At 38.5% G+C, this 15,967-nt stretch overlaps 1 protein-coding gene across 3 annotated transcripts in view; it reads left to right on the top strand.

Annotated features, from left to right (window-relative positions):
- The window catches only part of LOC131689158 (dmX-like protein 2), a 61,627-nt gene that overhangs the window by 18,274 nt on the left and 27,386 nt on the right, over positions 1 to 15,967 (top strand). For 2 of the 3 annotated variants that reach the window (XM_058974041.1, XM_058974040.1), the window contains exons 6-12: positions 4,340 to 4,426; positions 5,003 to 5,128; positions 5,285 to 8,591; positions 8,662 to 8,931; positions 8,994 to 9,110; positions 9,172 to 9,733; positions 9,786 to 9,885. In XM_058974041.1, coding sequence (XP_058830024.1) covers positions 4,340 to 4,426; positions 5,003 to 5,128; positions 5,285 to 8,591; positions 8,662 to 8,931; positions 8,994 to 9,110; positions 9,172 to 9,733; positions 9,786 to 9,885 — 4,569 coding nt within the window. The remainder of the gene's footprint in view (positions 1 to 4,339; positions 4,427 to 5,002; positions 5,129 to 5,284; positions 8,592 to 8,661; positions 8,932 to 8,993; positions 9,111 to 9,171; positions 9,734 to 9,785; positions 9,886 to 15,967) is intronic. The other variant, XM_058974042.1, reaches the window with a different exon arrangement.

Below are 15,967 nucleotides of genomic sequence, written 5' to 3'. Positions count from 1 at the left end.
TGCATTGCACATAATTTTTTTTCTGAAAGCAATAATGTAAGGGAAATTACTTTTATTTGTGTTATACAGTGGTGGACACAGAATTAGCATACTCATGTCCCCAACATTTATAGAACGGATAACGTAATAAAATCGAATAGATCATTAATTAATTCTTTCGACACATGTAGTGTACTGCTAGTGGGTACCTGCAAATCAATCTTATAGCATGGTGTTAGACGAAATCAGTAATTATATGAATGAAATTAACAAGGAAGTTAAATGTGGCCTGAACACAGAATTAGCACATATTTAAAAATTGCTGTTAATTTTGATCTAGATCAAGACTAGTCGTTCAAAGCTGTTTAGTATTTAGTCGGGAATCATTTTTGCATGATAACAGTCTCTCGACAACGAAGGACGCTTTCAACCAGCTTACAATACCTCTCCGTTAGAATTACAGCTCACTGACTTCAAACCATGATTTTTCAGTTTTTTTGAGATCCAGAGATCATTCAGATTCTTGGGTTTCTTCGCTTTGACGTGTTTTCTACGTCGTTCCACAGATTTTCTATTAGATTTAAGTCTGGGCGGTGTGCAGGTCATGAAAGAACATTAAACATCTGATCAGAAAGCCACTGTTTAACGAACCGAGATGTATGCTTAGGGTCATTATCATATATAAATGTTCACCACATAGACCGGTAGATGGTTCCATATGATCCTACAATATTTGCTTATACTGATGCTGATCCACTTTGCCATAAATGTTCACGATTGGCCCCATACTATGCCATTATAAATCATGCTTAACACAACCGCCATCGTGTTGTACTGATTTTATGGTACCTATACTGAGGATTATGATTTGCTGGAAATTGAACGTAGCATTTACTGTCCGTCCCAAATCGATTAAATTTTGACTCGTTGCCTCAAAAAACATTTCTCCATAAAGCTGCAGACATATTTCCGGTACCGAATTGTTTTTAGAAATAAGTGGTTTATGTTGTACAATAAGGGAGATTCAGACATTTTCGTATGGTTTTGCTGCTCACTGACATGCCATGATCTCGTTCAACGAAGTTTTTGATTTCAGTCGACGAAAGTAATAAATTTTTTTGGTTCTATGGTGATACGATGATCTTCAGTAAATGTCGTTTATCGTGGAGATGGATTATATTTCAGAGAATTGGTTGTAATCTGTTGCTCAAAATGTTTTATGGCATTATATAACCGCTTTCTGGAACGTCCGGAATATTAAGAGATTTATTTTACGGTATTTTAGATAATTGACGCGCTTTAACCCATCGATAAAAGATATTATTCGAATAATGTTCAGAAATATAGTATTTAAAAGCTTACGTTATGTGAATACACATAGAAAGAAAGCTTACTTTTTGTGAATACACAAGGTTTGTTTTGAATTTTTAGTTTATTCGGAAAATAGACACAAAAAAGTGTGCTAATTCTGTGTCCACACTTTTTCAGCCACAAAACACTTTTCCTCAGAATGACTCACTCAGGACTCACTAATTCCACTACAAGAAAGATAGGTAGATTGCACGTAGTTTTCCAATGTATACTTCGTAACGGATTCTACTTCATCGAATTGCGACATGATCGATTGTACGTAACCTTTTCCATGTGAATTGGTAGATCTGTTACGGATAGACCTGTTGCCTATAATCGCAAATCAGTCCCATATAGATAGGAAATCCCATAGGACACGGGACTGACTTGCGATTATGGGCAGTGTACAAAGTGCCTTCCGGAGGAGGCCTTCTTCAATAGACTACTCCAACTACGTTTGTGTGATTCAGTGTATCATTCTGAATATTTTTTTTCGAATATATCAAGTAACTGCAATTAAAAAGGTTTTTAAAATTATCTAATTACTGTTTGCGGCAAAGTTGTTACTTGCATTTTGGACTACACTTTTATTGCGTTAGTTTTTGAATGTTGGTAGCGACCTGTGCGAACGGAAAAGAATTTTTTCTATACTATTTCTCTTATAAACTATGAAGCAATACAAACAGTCAGAGAGCAACCAGTCGCCCTTAAAATTTTCACGATCATTTGGAGCCACAGAAAGAACTTAAAAGACCTTGTGCTTGCCAATTCGGATTATTTTTTCCCCATGCAACCGATTCTTTAACGATTCCCCGAAAACCGTTCCACAGAAAATAAATTTTTTTCCCCAGAAATATATCTTCCAGAAAGCACTAAAACCCACATAATGTTTTTCCAGAAAGTTATCAACGTAATAAAAGTGTTTCATAAATGTTTGTTAATAGTCAAAAGGACTAGATTGGAGAAAAGTCGAAAACCGAAAGCTGCATTCGACGATAATAAGGTTGGCAAACGGTTACAAGCGGAACACCAACCGCTCTCCCGAGATGTCACAAACAAGCTGGGAATATCGTGGAGTCTGTATGAAATGTCGGGTTTGACATGCTTTCCCAGCCTTTTCATTGTAACTGGGACCGTCAACCAGGGACGTATTCATTGCTATGGCCGTCATATGAATACGATCAATGAAACGCGCCAAATAAGAAACTTTGATCCTAAAGACTATCTCGAAAGTTAGAGACATGGCTTAACTTCAAAAGTGTATCAAAATGCAACTCAACAAACAACCCTGTTTAAAAGAAGGGGAACATATTTATAAAATGTATTTATATGGAAAATAATCAGTATCAACAGTGCCACATAACGTTTTTAAAAAATAACTTTTGAACAAGACTACCATGATTGACATAAAGCCATTGGGCATAATATCGTTTGACATAAGACTATATATTCTAAAGTATTTACTGCCTCATGTTTGCATAAACCAAGCAATCGGGCGGAACGCATGTTTACGTACGGAACATTTCCAATACAAAAGAAGGATTACTGCTATAAAACCCACCAAACCATTTGTCAGACTGTGCATTCATTTTGATTCAAAGAAAGCACGAAAGAAGGAATGAACCCCTATGTTTGAGTAAACCGGGCAGACGAAGATCACAAGTTTCCGTGCAAGTGTTATTTGCCATACAGATTTATAGAACTGCTCATGCTTGAACGAAGGAATCAATCCTTATGTTCGGGTATACGAATGGATAAAAGACTTGCTTGCGAGGGGCCGCTGCTTCCGACGGCTCATCCTCACCAGCCTTAGAAATCATTAGTTTCTTGACTTAGGTAATGCACAAAGTTTTGGAATTAATTTAAAATCCACCAACTAACAATTCATAATACTATTTAATTTTTTTGGATCCTGGTAGAGGGGGTTCGGGGGTCACCGCTTCCCATGGTTGTTGCCAAATGTCTTTCAAAAACATCTACTAAATTCTGAAACTTATCCTGCATGTATACTTATATTACTAAAAGAAATTTGAAAATACTGCTATTGTTTATTGCTGCTAGTAGTGAACTCTTCGAGGAGAGCAAAATGGTCAACATTTTCAATATGATTATTAATTTTCATCAAGATTTGTTCCAATTCAAAGCAATATGGGTGCTTTCTCCGTCTAACCAAAACATTCTTGGTTATACTTGGGAAATAAACTGCTGGGTGTTAGTTTATTCTAGGTCAGAGGTTCTTAACCTTTTTCGTATCACAGACCCCTAAGAAATTACCCTGGATTGCTGCGGAACCCCACGTATATGCATCGATTTTCTATGCTATCAATATGTTATTTTCAGTTTATTAGAAAACGAGACTTAAAATTTCAATATGCGCTCAGAAAATATATTTTTCTCCGCGGACCCCTAGCAACGACTTCACAGCCCTCTAGGGTTCGCGGACCCTAGGTTGAGAATCACTGTTCTAGGCAACGATTTTGGAACATTATTCTCTGGAATATTATTTTTAGGAATTGGTGCTTTCGAGGGTATGGTACTCTGGAGAACAGTTCTTTCTGAGGAAAAAACTTCGGCGTTTTCATTTCTGGGAATGGTTTTCGAGGGAAAGTCGTAGAACCCATACTACCATAAGCCAACACATTAGAAATTGTCCCTTTTTCGAACATGAGGGATCTGTTTCTTATACAGTTCAATAAAGCTTTTATATGATTATGATCCAATTATTTCACGCCCCTGCTAATAAATTTCATATTTCCGCATACTATCAGCGTTTGTTGATATATTAAATCATTGTTCCCTATTAATTTTTGAGAAAAAAAAACGCTGTCGAAATGCTCCATAATTATCAACATGGCATCAGGAAAAATTATCCTTTGTTTCTGACCACGAAAAGCACCACACGTTTCATATCACAGTGATTCGAAAAGAACATTACTAAAAAAATCAAATGTTTCACTACCCACTTCACCATTCGTGTTTTCTCTACTTTTTTTTGGCTACGTGTTTACAGCGTGGTTGGTCTAGATCTCGCACACTTTCTGTTAGCTGTCCAGCAGGCACTGTTAGTCCTCTCGAAGCGAGAGGATCTACGACACAGGTGCGAATTAGTTTTAGTTTTGCTTCTTTAAAGTACTATTAAATTTCCTTATATAAACTCTATTCTATGAACTATTCAATTACACTTCTCTTAAACTTTTTTCGCTTCATAGCTTTTTTACCGTTTATGCGACATTGCTTGTTTAGTTACTAATCTAAAATACTCATTAGAAGCAGTAGAATACTGAATTTCAATAACACATTCGTTACACAAAATTTCCACATTAAGATTCAATCGAACTAATAAATGAGTCTACATGCACCCGTAATAATTCAATATTTCACTTCTTAGATTAATTTGAACATTCGTTTTGCTCGGTTGGTTTTCAGTCGCTCATTATTTGCTAGGAACTTTCTAAGAATTAGTGCACGTGCACGAATAGAATTTGATTGACATCAATTTTTGAACGGTTACAATACTAAGCGGTGTTCCACATTGGTTTGATTTTATTAGTTGAAGACACCGTTTGTGCAAAGGTTCAGGTTCATAGAGTTAAAAAAACAGCAATTTAAGCTCTAATCTATCGCATTTGAAGATTATAAATTATATTATCAAAACGTTTCTTGGCATCTATAGATTCCAGAGGAATTAACGTTGGACTATGCAGAAATAACATCCATTCCACCGTTACCGTTGTGGACACTACTGGCCGCGGATAAAGAAACAGTTGGCATAGCTACACAACAAAATGAGGAAATAAAGGTTGGTATTTAATTCGCAGTCAATCTCTTATTACAATATTTTTCGTATAACCTAGCGATTATTGCAAGGCGTATTACATACTTGATCGCTATATCAAACTTTTGGCCTTTTCCAACAAATTGTGACCATTGATATCTGCCTTTATCCATCTCGTAGGACTACAACGAGCTATTCGAGAGCAATGTGGTCGATGAGTCATTGGACGATTTGCTGGGTGAAGAACCAGACATCAGTCGCCACACTGATCGACGTTCTTCCCTACCGGAGAAGCACTATCTATCACATTTTGGACCAAGGCAGGGGCAGTTACTCTCTCGCTTGTTGACCCATACACATCTTCCAGGACTTTCTTCGCTGGATCAGATGCATCTGTTGGCTTTGGCAGATACAGTCTCCACTTGCAACACGGATTTCGCGGAACGGTTTGCTATCGATGCAGCCAAAACTGCGATTGCAAAAGAAAATCTCACCGGCGTTCCGAACAATGAGGATGTATCAACAGATTCGCTGGATGACTGCGGGCTGAGATTTTTGCTTGCGATGAAACACTATAATTATTTGCTTCGTTGTCTGCCAATGACACAAAGACAAACATTCCAAAAACAAGGAGTGGGAACGTCTAATATAGTATGGGCGTTCCATTCTGAAAGTGAAGAAGAATTGCTGAATCTAATTCCATCCTATGCCAAGGGACAACCGAAATGGCATGTTTTGAAAGAGCTCGGCGTAGGCTGGTGGTTGAGGAACAACAATCTGCTTCGACAATGCATTGAACGTTTGGCGAAGGCTTCGTTTCAGACAAATCAGGATCCGTTGGATGCCGCATTGTATTATATTGCTATGAAGAAGAAGTCAGTGGTTTGGGGTTTGTTCAGATCCAAGAGAGACGAAAAAATGACTTCGTTCTTTGCGAACAACTTTAGTGAAGATCGATGGAGGAAAGCAGCCTTGAAAAATGCATTTGCATTGCTAGGAAAGCAGAGATTTGATCACGCCGTCGCATTCTTTTTGCTTGCCAATTCGTTGAATGATGCTTTAGAAGTTTGTTTGACTAAACTTCAGGATCTCCAGTTGGCGCTCGTGATCACCCGTCTGTACGAAGGTGAACATGATGCAACACCCCCGAGTTTCAAGAGGCTGCTATACGAAGAAGTTTTGGGTTGCGACAAAAACGGCGAAAATCAAGACCTCAACAGAGCGCATCCTGATCCATTTCTGCGATCGATGGCTCTGTGGATTTTAAAAGATTATTCCGGCAGCCTAAGTACACTGTTAAACAGTAACATTGGCTGTATGCATCCTCTGTTTGATGACGAAGGTGCCATGTTTCACGGAGAGGGATCACATGCCACCAATCCAAATGTTTTTAATTTTTATGTGTATCTACGGACGCATCCACTACTTATTAGACAGCACATTGCATCGTCAGCTCAGGATAAGAAACGAGCTCAGGTGGTTCTGGCCGGCTTCAGTTATGGTAGCGAAATAACGTCTGCTACGAAACCAAGTCTTTCTACTGACAAACAGATTCAACTTGAGGATTCAATTACACCGCTCGAACGGCAGTTGTATTTCACCACAGCACATGCACACTTTAAAGCAGGATGTCCAGCATTAGCTCTAGATGTTCTAAGTAAACTCCCATCGAAAGTGATTGATCAAGACTCCAACAGTCAGCTACAGAGTCCAAGTGACGTCAAACCGCAATGCAATTCCATAGCTACTGGTATCCTAGATTGGAGCAGAAGTAGTCAAGGTGATTCTGGTAAAGATACAGCCCATTCGATTGATTGGGGTCCTCCAGCCTCATCAACTGCTGTCGACTGGAGTACAACAAGTACAGGTGGCTTTGACTGGGGTGCTCCAGTCATTTCCCAGATTTCAAATGGTCCGGACGAGTTTAAACTAGAATGGGACGATGATGATAAGAATGATGAAGACGAAGACGACGATAGCGATGAAGGAATTCAGCTGAAGAAGACGGAACTAGAAGAAACAAGTGCCGTGCAAGATGAATCGCAAACCAATGCTAAAGGAAACTTTGACATAATGGCACAACAACTAAAATTCATTGCATGTTTAAAGATACTAATGGAAGAACTGTCCACGTTGGCTACTGGGTTTGAAGTAGACGGTGGTCAGCTACGCTACCAATTGTATGTCTGGCTGGAACGAGAGGTTGAGGCCCTAAAGCAGCTTTGTAACTACAGTAGCGGCGATCCGGATAATACAGCGATCGAGGACAACAATAATGTCGATTCAATAGATCGTGATACACCAGTACTAGCCAACAAATTTCCTCACGATAAACCAACCCTCCATGAGATTTTAATTCAGGAGAAACAAGATTTTGAAGCTAAAGTTCAGAGAGCTGCAAGAAGAAAGCGTTGGCTAAAAGCTAATGAAACCCTTTTGAGAACGTTACTTAGCTACTGTTCTCTTCACGGAGCGAGCGGTGGAGGCCTCGCATCAGTTCGTATGGAATTGGTTCTCTTGCTGCAGGAACTACAGCAGGAAAAGACGCAACAACAACTGCTTAGTCCACTACCATTCCCAACAACTCTTCCACTGTTGAGTGCATGTGTAGCTGGTAATAAGACAGTGATAGCTGATCCACTGCGATATTTACAATCCCATACGCATGATATGCTGCAAACTATGGTCGACATGCGAAGTCCTCCACATGCTCTTCGTACGGCTTTTCCAAGCGGTATATTTGTGCTGCGGGATCTTGGTGTAGCTCTATCCGCCTGCATCTATCAGTCACTGTGTGATTCAGAAACATTCAGCGTAAAACAATCAACCGTAACTGAAGGATGTCATAGTCCAGGTATGGAGACAATTGCTAAGCTCAATGCCAGCTGTCAAAGTACCCATCTAATGGCTAATGCCACAGCACACCAGAGACGCAGAAAGTACTCGACCGACGAACCGCTGACTGTGAGCACTCCTCCTTCCAAATGGCCAGGTGTAACCAATCTCCGGGCGCTTCTAGCACGCGAAAAAGATGAAGATACACCTCGGTTAAACGTACTGCTGTGTGAATCGTTCGTTGCCACATATATGGCTTTGTTTGTCTACGCGCTGACGACCTGTGATTGTCACATACTGTTCCGATTAGCAGGCCAGAACTTTACTGATTACACATGGTCAACGCTGTACGGTGGAGGTGTGAAAAAGCTTCTCCGTAAAGCCACGTCACATGTACAGGCTGCTCAACAGGTAGTGCAAGCACAGGTCCAACAAGAAAGCCTCGATAGCCCAGTAGCGGACGGAAGCGTCTGGGGTGCGGTTACTTCACTAACAAAACAACGGGTGAAGCTAAATATGAAGCTACTTGGCCATTTCGGTGGACCGCAAGGTCCAGCTAACATGAAGGAGGACAAGCCAACATATCGCGAGCAGTTCGTTCCGCCCGAGATGTCAATGGTGGCGTATTTTCTCACCAAGCCGGTACCCAAAGGTAAATATTGTAGTTTGCCTTGGAAGAGAAATGTAATCATTGAATCATTTTTTTCAATATGTTTTCACAGGAGACCCCGAAGGAGATGACTATGATTCGGCAGATTCGGCGGTGTCTGATTTAGACGACGAAGAAGACGACGAGGATGTATTCAACGATCCGTTGAATAATGATCCAAAAGCGCATCAAGCATCAGCGGCCGTTAGAAAGCATCGCCGAGAAAATACCGAACACTCCAACCCGAACTCGTACTCTTGGTGCATCCTGAGGTTAGCTCTCATACGAGTTGCTCAAAATCAATTGCAAACATTTATCAACATAGCGGGAATTGAAATGCAAGGTGATCTTTCAAAGCAAGTGTTCTTTTTAAGGTTAACATTTTCTCCCCAAACCACTTTTTAGAGCTACCAGTATCTAGTCCACTGGTTCATGCTGTGCTTCGGATCCTATCAGCTTGGCAAGAGCTGCTTAAGGAAGAATTGGAAAATCGTGGTCCTGCGTCTGTTGATTACATTCCAGGTACCCATAGAAACATACGTACCTATCACAATCAGTTTAATCGATCACTATTTTACTGTAGGCTGTTTTGTTGAATCTGAAGCAAAAGGCCCCGCCATCCATAAGTATCGTTCGTTGTTGGAAAAATCGAACACACCATTTTCCCCATGTCTTTCATCTGCTGCACCCTCTCGTCGTTTATGGAACTTTCTGGTGCGCAACGAGCTGGTGCAGGACATTTTCATCCGAGCAGTATTTGGAAAGAAAAAATCGCCGCCCAATCAAACCGACGGAGCACTGGGGTCGATAACCAACTCAGTTAACGACTCTGGTACACCGATCGGTAACGAGTCAGCATCCGCCGCTATTAATGGAGGTCACAATAGCGTTCAAAACATTCCAGAACCAGTTCGAATCATCCACAAAGATCAAGAACAAATTTCTGCTTTTTGTTTGAACCTGGTGAATCCCGGACTTTTGGCTTTAGCTACGCCAAGAGAAGTTCAGGAGATGGATATATCTCTTCTACTTGAAGCCCCCCATTGGATGGAAGATGAATGTGAGATGGACATCATGAACCTAACAAGAGACATCGAAGCGTTACCATCAAGCAACTTCCTGGTGATACAAACAACAACTGACAAGTAATTTGAACAGTTATTTCATCACAAAGAATGCTAGATTCAGTTCTTTCAGGCATCTGATAAATTCGAACCTCAATGCGGCACAAAGCTTTGGAACACCTGCTAGTCCACAACCTGGTATTGCTGGACAATCGGGACGTGGAGCTTCAGTGGTAAGTTTCGACAAATTTTTAAATTCTATGTGAAGTTCATTGCGTCCTTTTGAAAATGTTATTTTGAGCTTTGAAAATAAAATTTTCATACTAACGTCTTAATCGTAAAACAAAACTATGAAATATTGCTCATCTAGCAAAACTTGAGTTCCATTCAGAAGGACGTAACGACATTTGCGAACTTCCTAAAACTCTATCTAGAATATTCACCTATTTTGTACAGTATTAACACAAAAATCTCTTTAATACGAAATTTATTCATCACAACATACTAATCCACTTACGCATAATCATAACTAATTCATAACACACCATCTTATTTCAAATTTGAATCAATTTTCAATAGATTGGCATTCTTGTATAAATGTACACTTCACACTATTATTTCACAATTTACTTGACATATATGCAGTATCTACTATTTTCATTCCATATGTAAAAGCAGACGGTGGATTTTTTTAATTTTTAGACGACTTGTTCGGCATGTAAGACAGAGGGAAATCGGATCGTTGATCGATAGTCGTTCCGTATTATTTGGGGTGAACTCTGGCTTTGGACGATAAGAAGTTCAAAGTGCTGACGTCGATGATTTTTCATCAGCGGAATAACTTATATCCCCGTTCCAGTTCGGGCCATCTAAGGTCATCTTTTCGACTGTCTTCTTGCTAACGTTGGGGCGAAAACGAAAAATATGCGCCCTGAATAACGGCATAGGGTATCTAACCGTGACAATATTGTTCTTTTCGACTTGCTTTCGATCGCCAATCAAGGTATTATTTGGATCAGGGCCATCCTCTCGGAGATGTCGGGGATCGGAAATAACCAGGACGTAGTAAAGTGAAGTATGAGTTAGGAGCGAAATTTGTTATTTTTTGGATAATTCTGAAGGCGATTTCAGAATGTACATTAGAGTGGCTCGACATATGACATTTTTCAGCACAGCACTCTTTGATTTCCTTTTATTGTCCCATATGCCTATGCAAAATTTGGGAGCGGTCGATTGCTTCTCGGGTTTGCGTTCAAAGTTTGTTTGGGATTTTATATGGGGTAATCAATTATTTTGCATTTACGTTAACAAAAATCACAATTTCACTCAATTTGAAAAAAACAGCTTTATAAAACTATAGTTCAAACCTTGATTAACAACTTTGTCGAAGACGGTTAACTAGCTACGAGTTTTCAAAAAATAGATATAACGATTTTAAAAGTTATGGTTCAATCCAAATGCAGAAATTTATATTTTTTCCAAACTGCCAGTGCATCACCGACATCGACATTTAAAACTTAAATAAATGAGAATATATTCACCGCAGAGACTTCGTACCTTTGAATGAAATGTTCAGAATGAATTGCTGAATAACACAGACGTAGTCAGAAAATGAAAATAAGAGGGATGGGGGGTGTGTACTCCCCCGCCCCCTTTTTATATAGCTTAGTATAAGATTAGTACATCTTCAACGCAGGTTTATCCCGCCGAATTAAAAATTAATCTTACGTGTTTGACTGCTGCTGGCTCTGCTGTTATCTCATTTAAAATGGTACAGCGGTTTATAAGTTTTACATATTTTAAAACCCTATTTCTTAGCCATTCAGAGTCATAATTTAAAAAAAAATGCATACTCATAGAAGTCTCGGAATTGTTTCTATTGACCTTTTCGTTTGAGAATCTAGGAACAAAACAGAATAGTTACTTCAAACAAACGTTTTTCATGAAATTGAGTTGGGTTCACGCAAAACAGTGATGATGTTAGAAAAACTGAAATATACTTCAGGTTAGACGATTTCCAGAGCTGGGTTAGCTTTAGCCTCAAGCAAATTCAACATATAAGGGTTAGGTGTAAATCTCAAATATTATTAATGTTACTTCCTCCAGCAACGATTGGAGTATGATTCATATTTGGATCTATCAACATAAGTCATTAAAGTGACTTTACGCTTGTCCGGACATGCCGCAGACTCAGGTGATTCGCATTAACCAAAAGATCCTGACTCCTGCATTGCAGAAGACAAAGAGTTAAGTAGCCGGGAAACTCTAAGCTTGCTCATTGACCCTACTCCACGCTTTTCTAAACTTTCTTATTTCAAATCCTTGCTCTTCCTTGAGTACTATGGCTCTTAATATTTGAAAAATATTTCACCTTCCAGGCTCTTGCTAATTAAATGTCGTTACAATATAAAAAAATATTAAGAAAGTTCAGTCGTTCACATTTACTTTGTCTTATACAAAACAATCTAAAAAAGGGGACTGGGGAGTACACAAGCCCCCCCCCCCTTTTCTTTTCATTTTCTTACCACGTCTATGTTATTCAGCAATTCATTCTGAACATTCCATTCAAAGGTACCAAGTCTCTGTGATGAACATATTCTCATTAATTTAAGTTTTAGATGACGATGTTGATGGTGCACTGGCAGCGCTGAAAAAAAAATAATTTCTGCATTTGGATTGAACCATAAGTTTAAAAATCGTTTAACTATTTTTTGAATACTCTTAGCTAGTTGCCGTCTTCGACAAAGTTGTTAATCAAGGTTTGAACTGTAATTCTATGAAGCTGGTTTTTCATATTGAGTGAAATATCGATCTTTATTAACGTTAATGCAAAATAATTGGTTTCCCTATATAAAATCCCATACAAACTTTGAACGCAATGCGCAAACCCAGGAAGCAACCAACGGCTACCAAATTTTGCTCAGGCATTTGGGACCACACAAGGAACTCGCGCCCGCTAGTTTAATAGAGTTATCAACTTTTATCTCTAGGGCTAAAAATGTTAACATGTATGAATATATCGATAAATCGGTGAAATTAGGTTTCTTCCATAAAAGCGCTGTTTAGTAGGAGATAAATGGTATATACACTCACAACTCGTCCATTAGTTCAGCACAGCCACCATTTTTTCTCTCAGCTGTAACATACCAAAGTGAAGAAACAGTAGATATCACAAAAACGAGAAAATTTCATCAGCTTGCAACGTTTATCGCACATCGAATATAAATTTAGAGTTCCCTCGAGGATCCTCAAAAACGACTTGTTGAATTGTTTCCCACAGCGACCTGAATAATATTCGATGGAGTCCTCGGCCGATTTGAAGGTCTTAGCATATTGCGCGCAAATCTAACAAAGCCTTTAAGGTTGCACAGAGAATGCGCAAAATTCGCAAACGAAAAAAGCAGTTTTTTCCACACCGTATCTCAGATCTTCATAAAAAGCAATCAGCAGTACTGTAACAACATTCTACATACGCTGATTGATTTTTATGAAGATCTGACATACGGTGTGGAAAAAAACTGCTTTTTTCGTTTGCGAATTTTGCGCATTCTCTGTGCAACCTTAATCAAACATAGATAGTACAAGTGGCGAAGTAGTAAAGGTGCGATCTATTGTGTTCAGTGCCTAAAAATCAGCATTTTCTAGCGTTGCTTCATTTGATTGATTTGAAACGTGAGTCTAAAACGGCCTTTGATGTGGTGTTAGATTGTCCTTCTCATAAAACACCTTCGCCGCCAATTCCTCCATACCTTTCCTGGCATTGTCTGGCTTTTCCTGAATATTTATATTATTTATTTGCTATAAAATCATTCATGAGAAGTACTACAAACCTTTGACATTTTTCAGACATTTAGCTACCAAACATCTTGAATATATCCAATAGATTTGGCGTATTCTCCTACGTTTGTTCATATTTTGTTGGACATCTTCTTTGGTAGCGTGGTTGAGAATGGTCCAAACAATACATTTTTTCTTCACTAATGTTATCAAGACTGTAAAGGTTCAGCTTTCTCTGATCTTCACGTCTGTTCTGTTATTTTACAGATTTTTCTTCTGTTTTCCGTTAAAACTCGTGTGATAGTCGTGGACATTCAAATCAACTTTCCTGCCATTTCCTATCAGTAGGTAATTTTAATCTGCTGTTCTTATATAGCTGCCGGAAAACAAGGGAGAGAGAATGATTGTTACCTCAAAATTAAGTCGGCTTTGGGGAATATTTCATTATTTTTGGGTAAAATGGCTTCCCTCTCTTCCGTTTTTCGTTATAGGAAGTAGAATGCATAGATTGCACTTGTAATTTCAGCGTTGCCAATAATACAAGGGCGAAAATTTTTAGTCTCAAAAGAACTATTATGCAACGGAAACTATTAGTACTTGTAGCTTACTTTTGAAACTTGTAGCTAATATTATTAAGCTGATTATGCTACTGACATCTATCGATCATCGACCATTTTGAATGAAGCAATCGCTTCTGTCAAACTATGACAGATTGCTCTGACATGTTTGAATCAGGACATGCTCTCTCTAAGTATATAGATGTCACAGAAGGTGTGCATTTCCTTCAGCTGCGTATGTAGTGGTAATATGCAATAAATAGCAAAGATAATTAATCAGTATTGTGAAATTATATTTCCAAAAAATAAAGAAAAGTTAGAAACAACATTGAACTGTAACAAGAATAAAAAAAATTGCTCCGCCTACCATACCTGGTACAACGTTGATACACTTTGGGTCTTACGTTTACTATCGACTAATCGTCGATATTGTGCTATCTTATGACAAACGCCATTTTGGGGTAAACTGAGTTAGATATGTCACATTACTTTTCTAAAAAATCTCTACAAAGCGGCGTTTTCAGAATTTTGACATTCTGCTAGGTTACTGAGATATTTTTAATTTTTTGCTTTAAATGACTGTGTCTGTGGATTGGCTCAAGTTATCTTTATGTATAAGATGTTTTATGTGTAAAACTATCTGATATCGTTTTCGCTTGAAGCAGAAACTAACTTAGTTTCGGACCTAACTGCTGTCAAACCGTTTGTTTGAAGCCAGTTTCCAACCTAGGTTATGCGCCACTGAACTGAAAACCGGGTTGGGTTCTAACCTGAAATGCATTTCGGGTTCGCTCACTCCACCGCTGTTTGGCGAGAACCCAACTCAGTTCCATTAAAAACGTTCGTTTGAAGCAACTAACCTGGTTTAGTTTCTAGGTTCTCAATCGAAAACGACATGAGAAACACAATGGCATAATCATTTTCAAAACAAAAATACACGAATGGTGTAAAAATGCAGCGCATGTTTTAAACTGGAACTATAGTATATTTGGCAATATTGTAATTAAAAATAACTACTTTTTCTAGATTCCCTAACTCATCTCCTTCGAAATGCATCTCACCGATTGCTTATAGACCACGTGAAACCAAAGATATAAATAAAAATAAATAATTAATGATTTTTTCTGTGGAAAATTTTCCGTGTACGATTATTATACGCCATACAAATTTATAGTAAAAACTCGCAACATAGTCGACCGATCTTCGTAATACTTCAGAAATTAATACAGAATAGATAGAAGCATCACTTGTCTTCTTTGAATTGTTTATACCATTAATAAGTTTCAATATATTCAATTTCAAACTTTGAAAATCGATTTTCTCGAAATGTGCTAAATGGCGCTTGTCATAAGATAGCACAATAGCGACGAAATGCCGTTTTTGCGTGAAGCGAAACAGAGTCAGGTTCCAACCCCAACTATTGTCAAAATGTATGAACTGATATCGGTTGGGGTTGGAACCTGATTCAGTTTCGGGGTTGAGCAAAAACGACATAAGACCACAATGCGAGCCATTATACAGACACTGTTAGTGTAATAACGTATTTTAAATTATAGAGATAACATAAGGCGCATTTTTGTTTCATGTAGTACTATAACGTTTAGGGGAACTGGGGGTAAGCCCGACACCCCACGACTTTTCCCAAATATCAAATTTTAAATCCTACAATAATGACAGGATATTATTAGTACGATTATTTTAGGCATTTAGATACACATCGATTCCGTATGGATTCATTAAACGTCAACAAAATAAACAAAACAAGCGAAAGCAAAGTTGATGCGCGTTTGGATGTTATTTTTAGTTGATACATTTTAAGGTTTCAATAACACAAAAGCTTTGAAAATTACCAGTTTTTGTGTCACACATTCTATTCTACTCTTCATATCCTTATTTGTGTGAATTGAAGATAAGTTTGAGTATTTCAATACTGTTAATTGAGTATTGAACAAAAATGTGCGCTATTGGGGTAAGACCGACA

Source organism: Topomyia yanbarensis, chromosome 3, assembly GCF_030247195.1.
Source record: "Topomyia yanbarensis strain Yona2022 chromosome 3, ASM3024719v1, whole genome shotgun sequence".
NCBI classification, from domain to species: domain Eukaryota; kingdom Metazoa; phylum Arthropoda; class Insecta; order Diptera; family Culicidae; genus Topomyia; species Topomyia yanbarensis.
The sequence above is the reverse complement of the archived record's forward strand: the minus strand, read 5'-3'. Positions and strand labels throughout refer to the sequence as shown.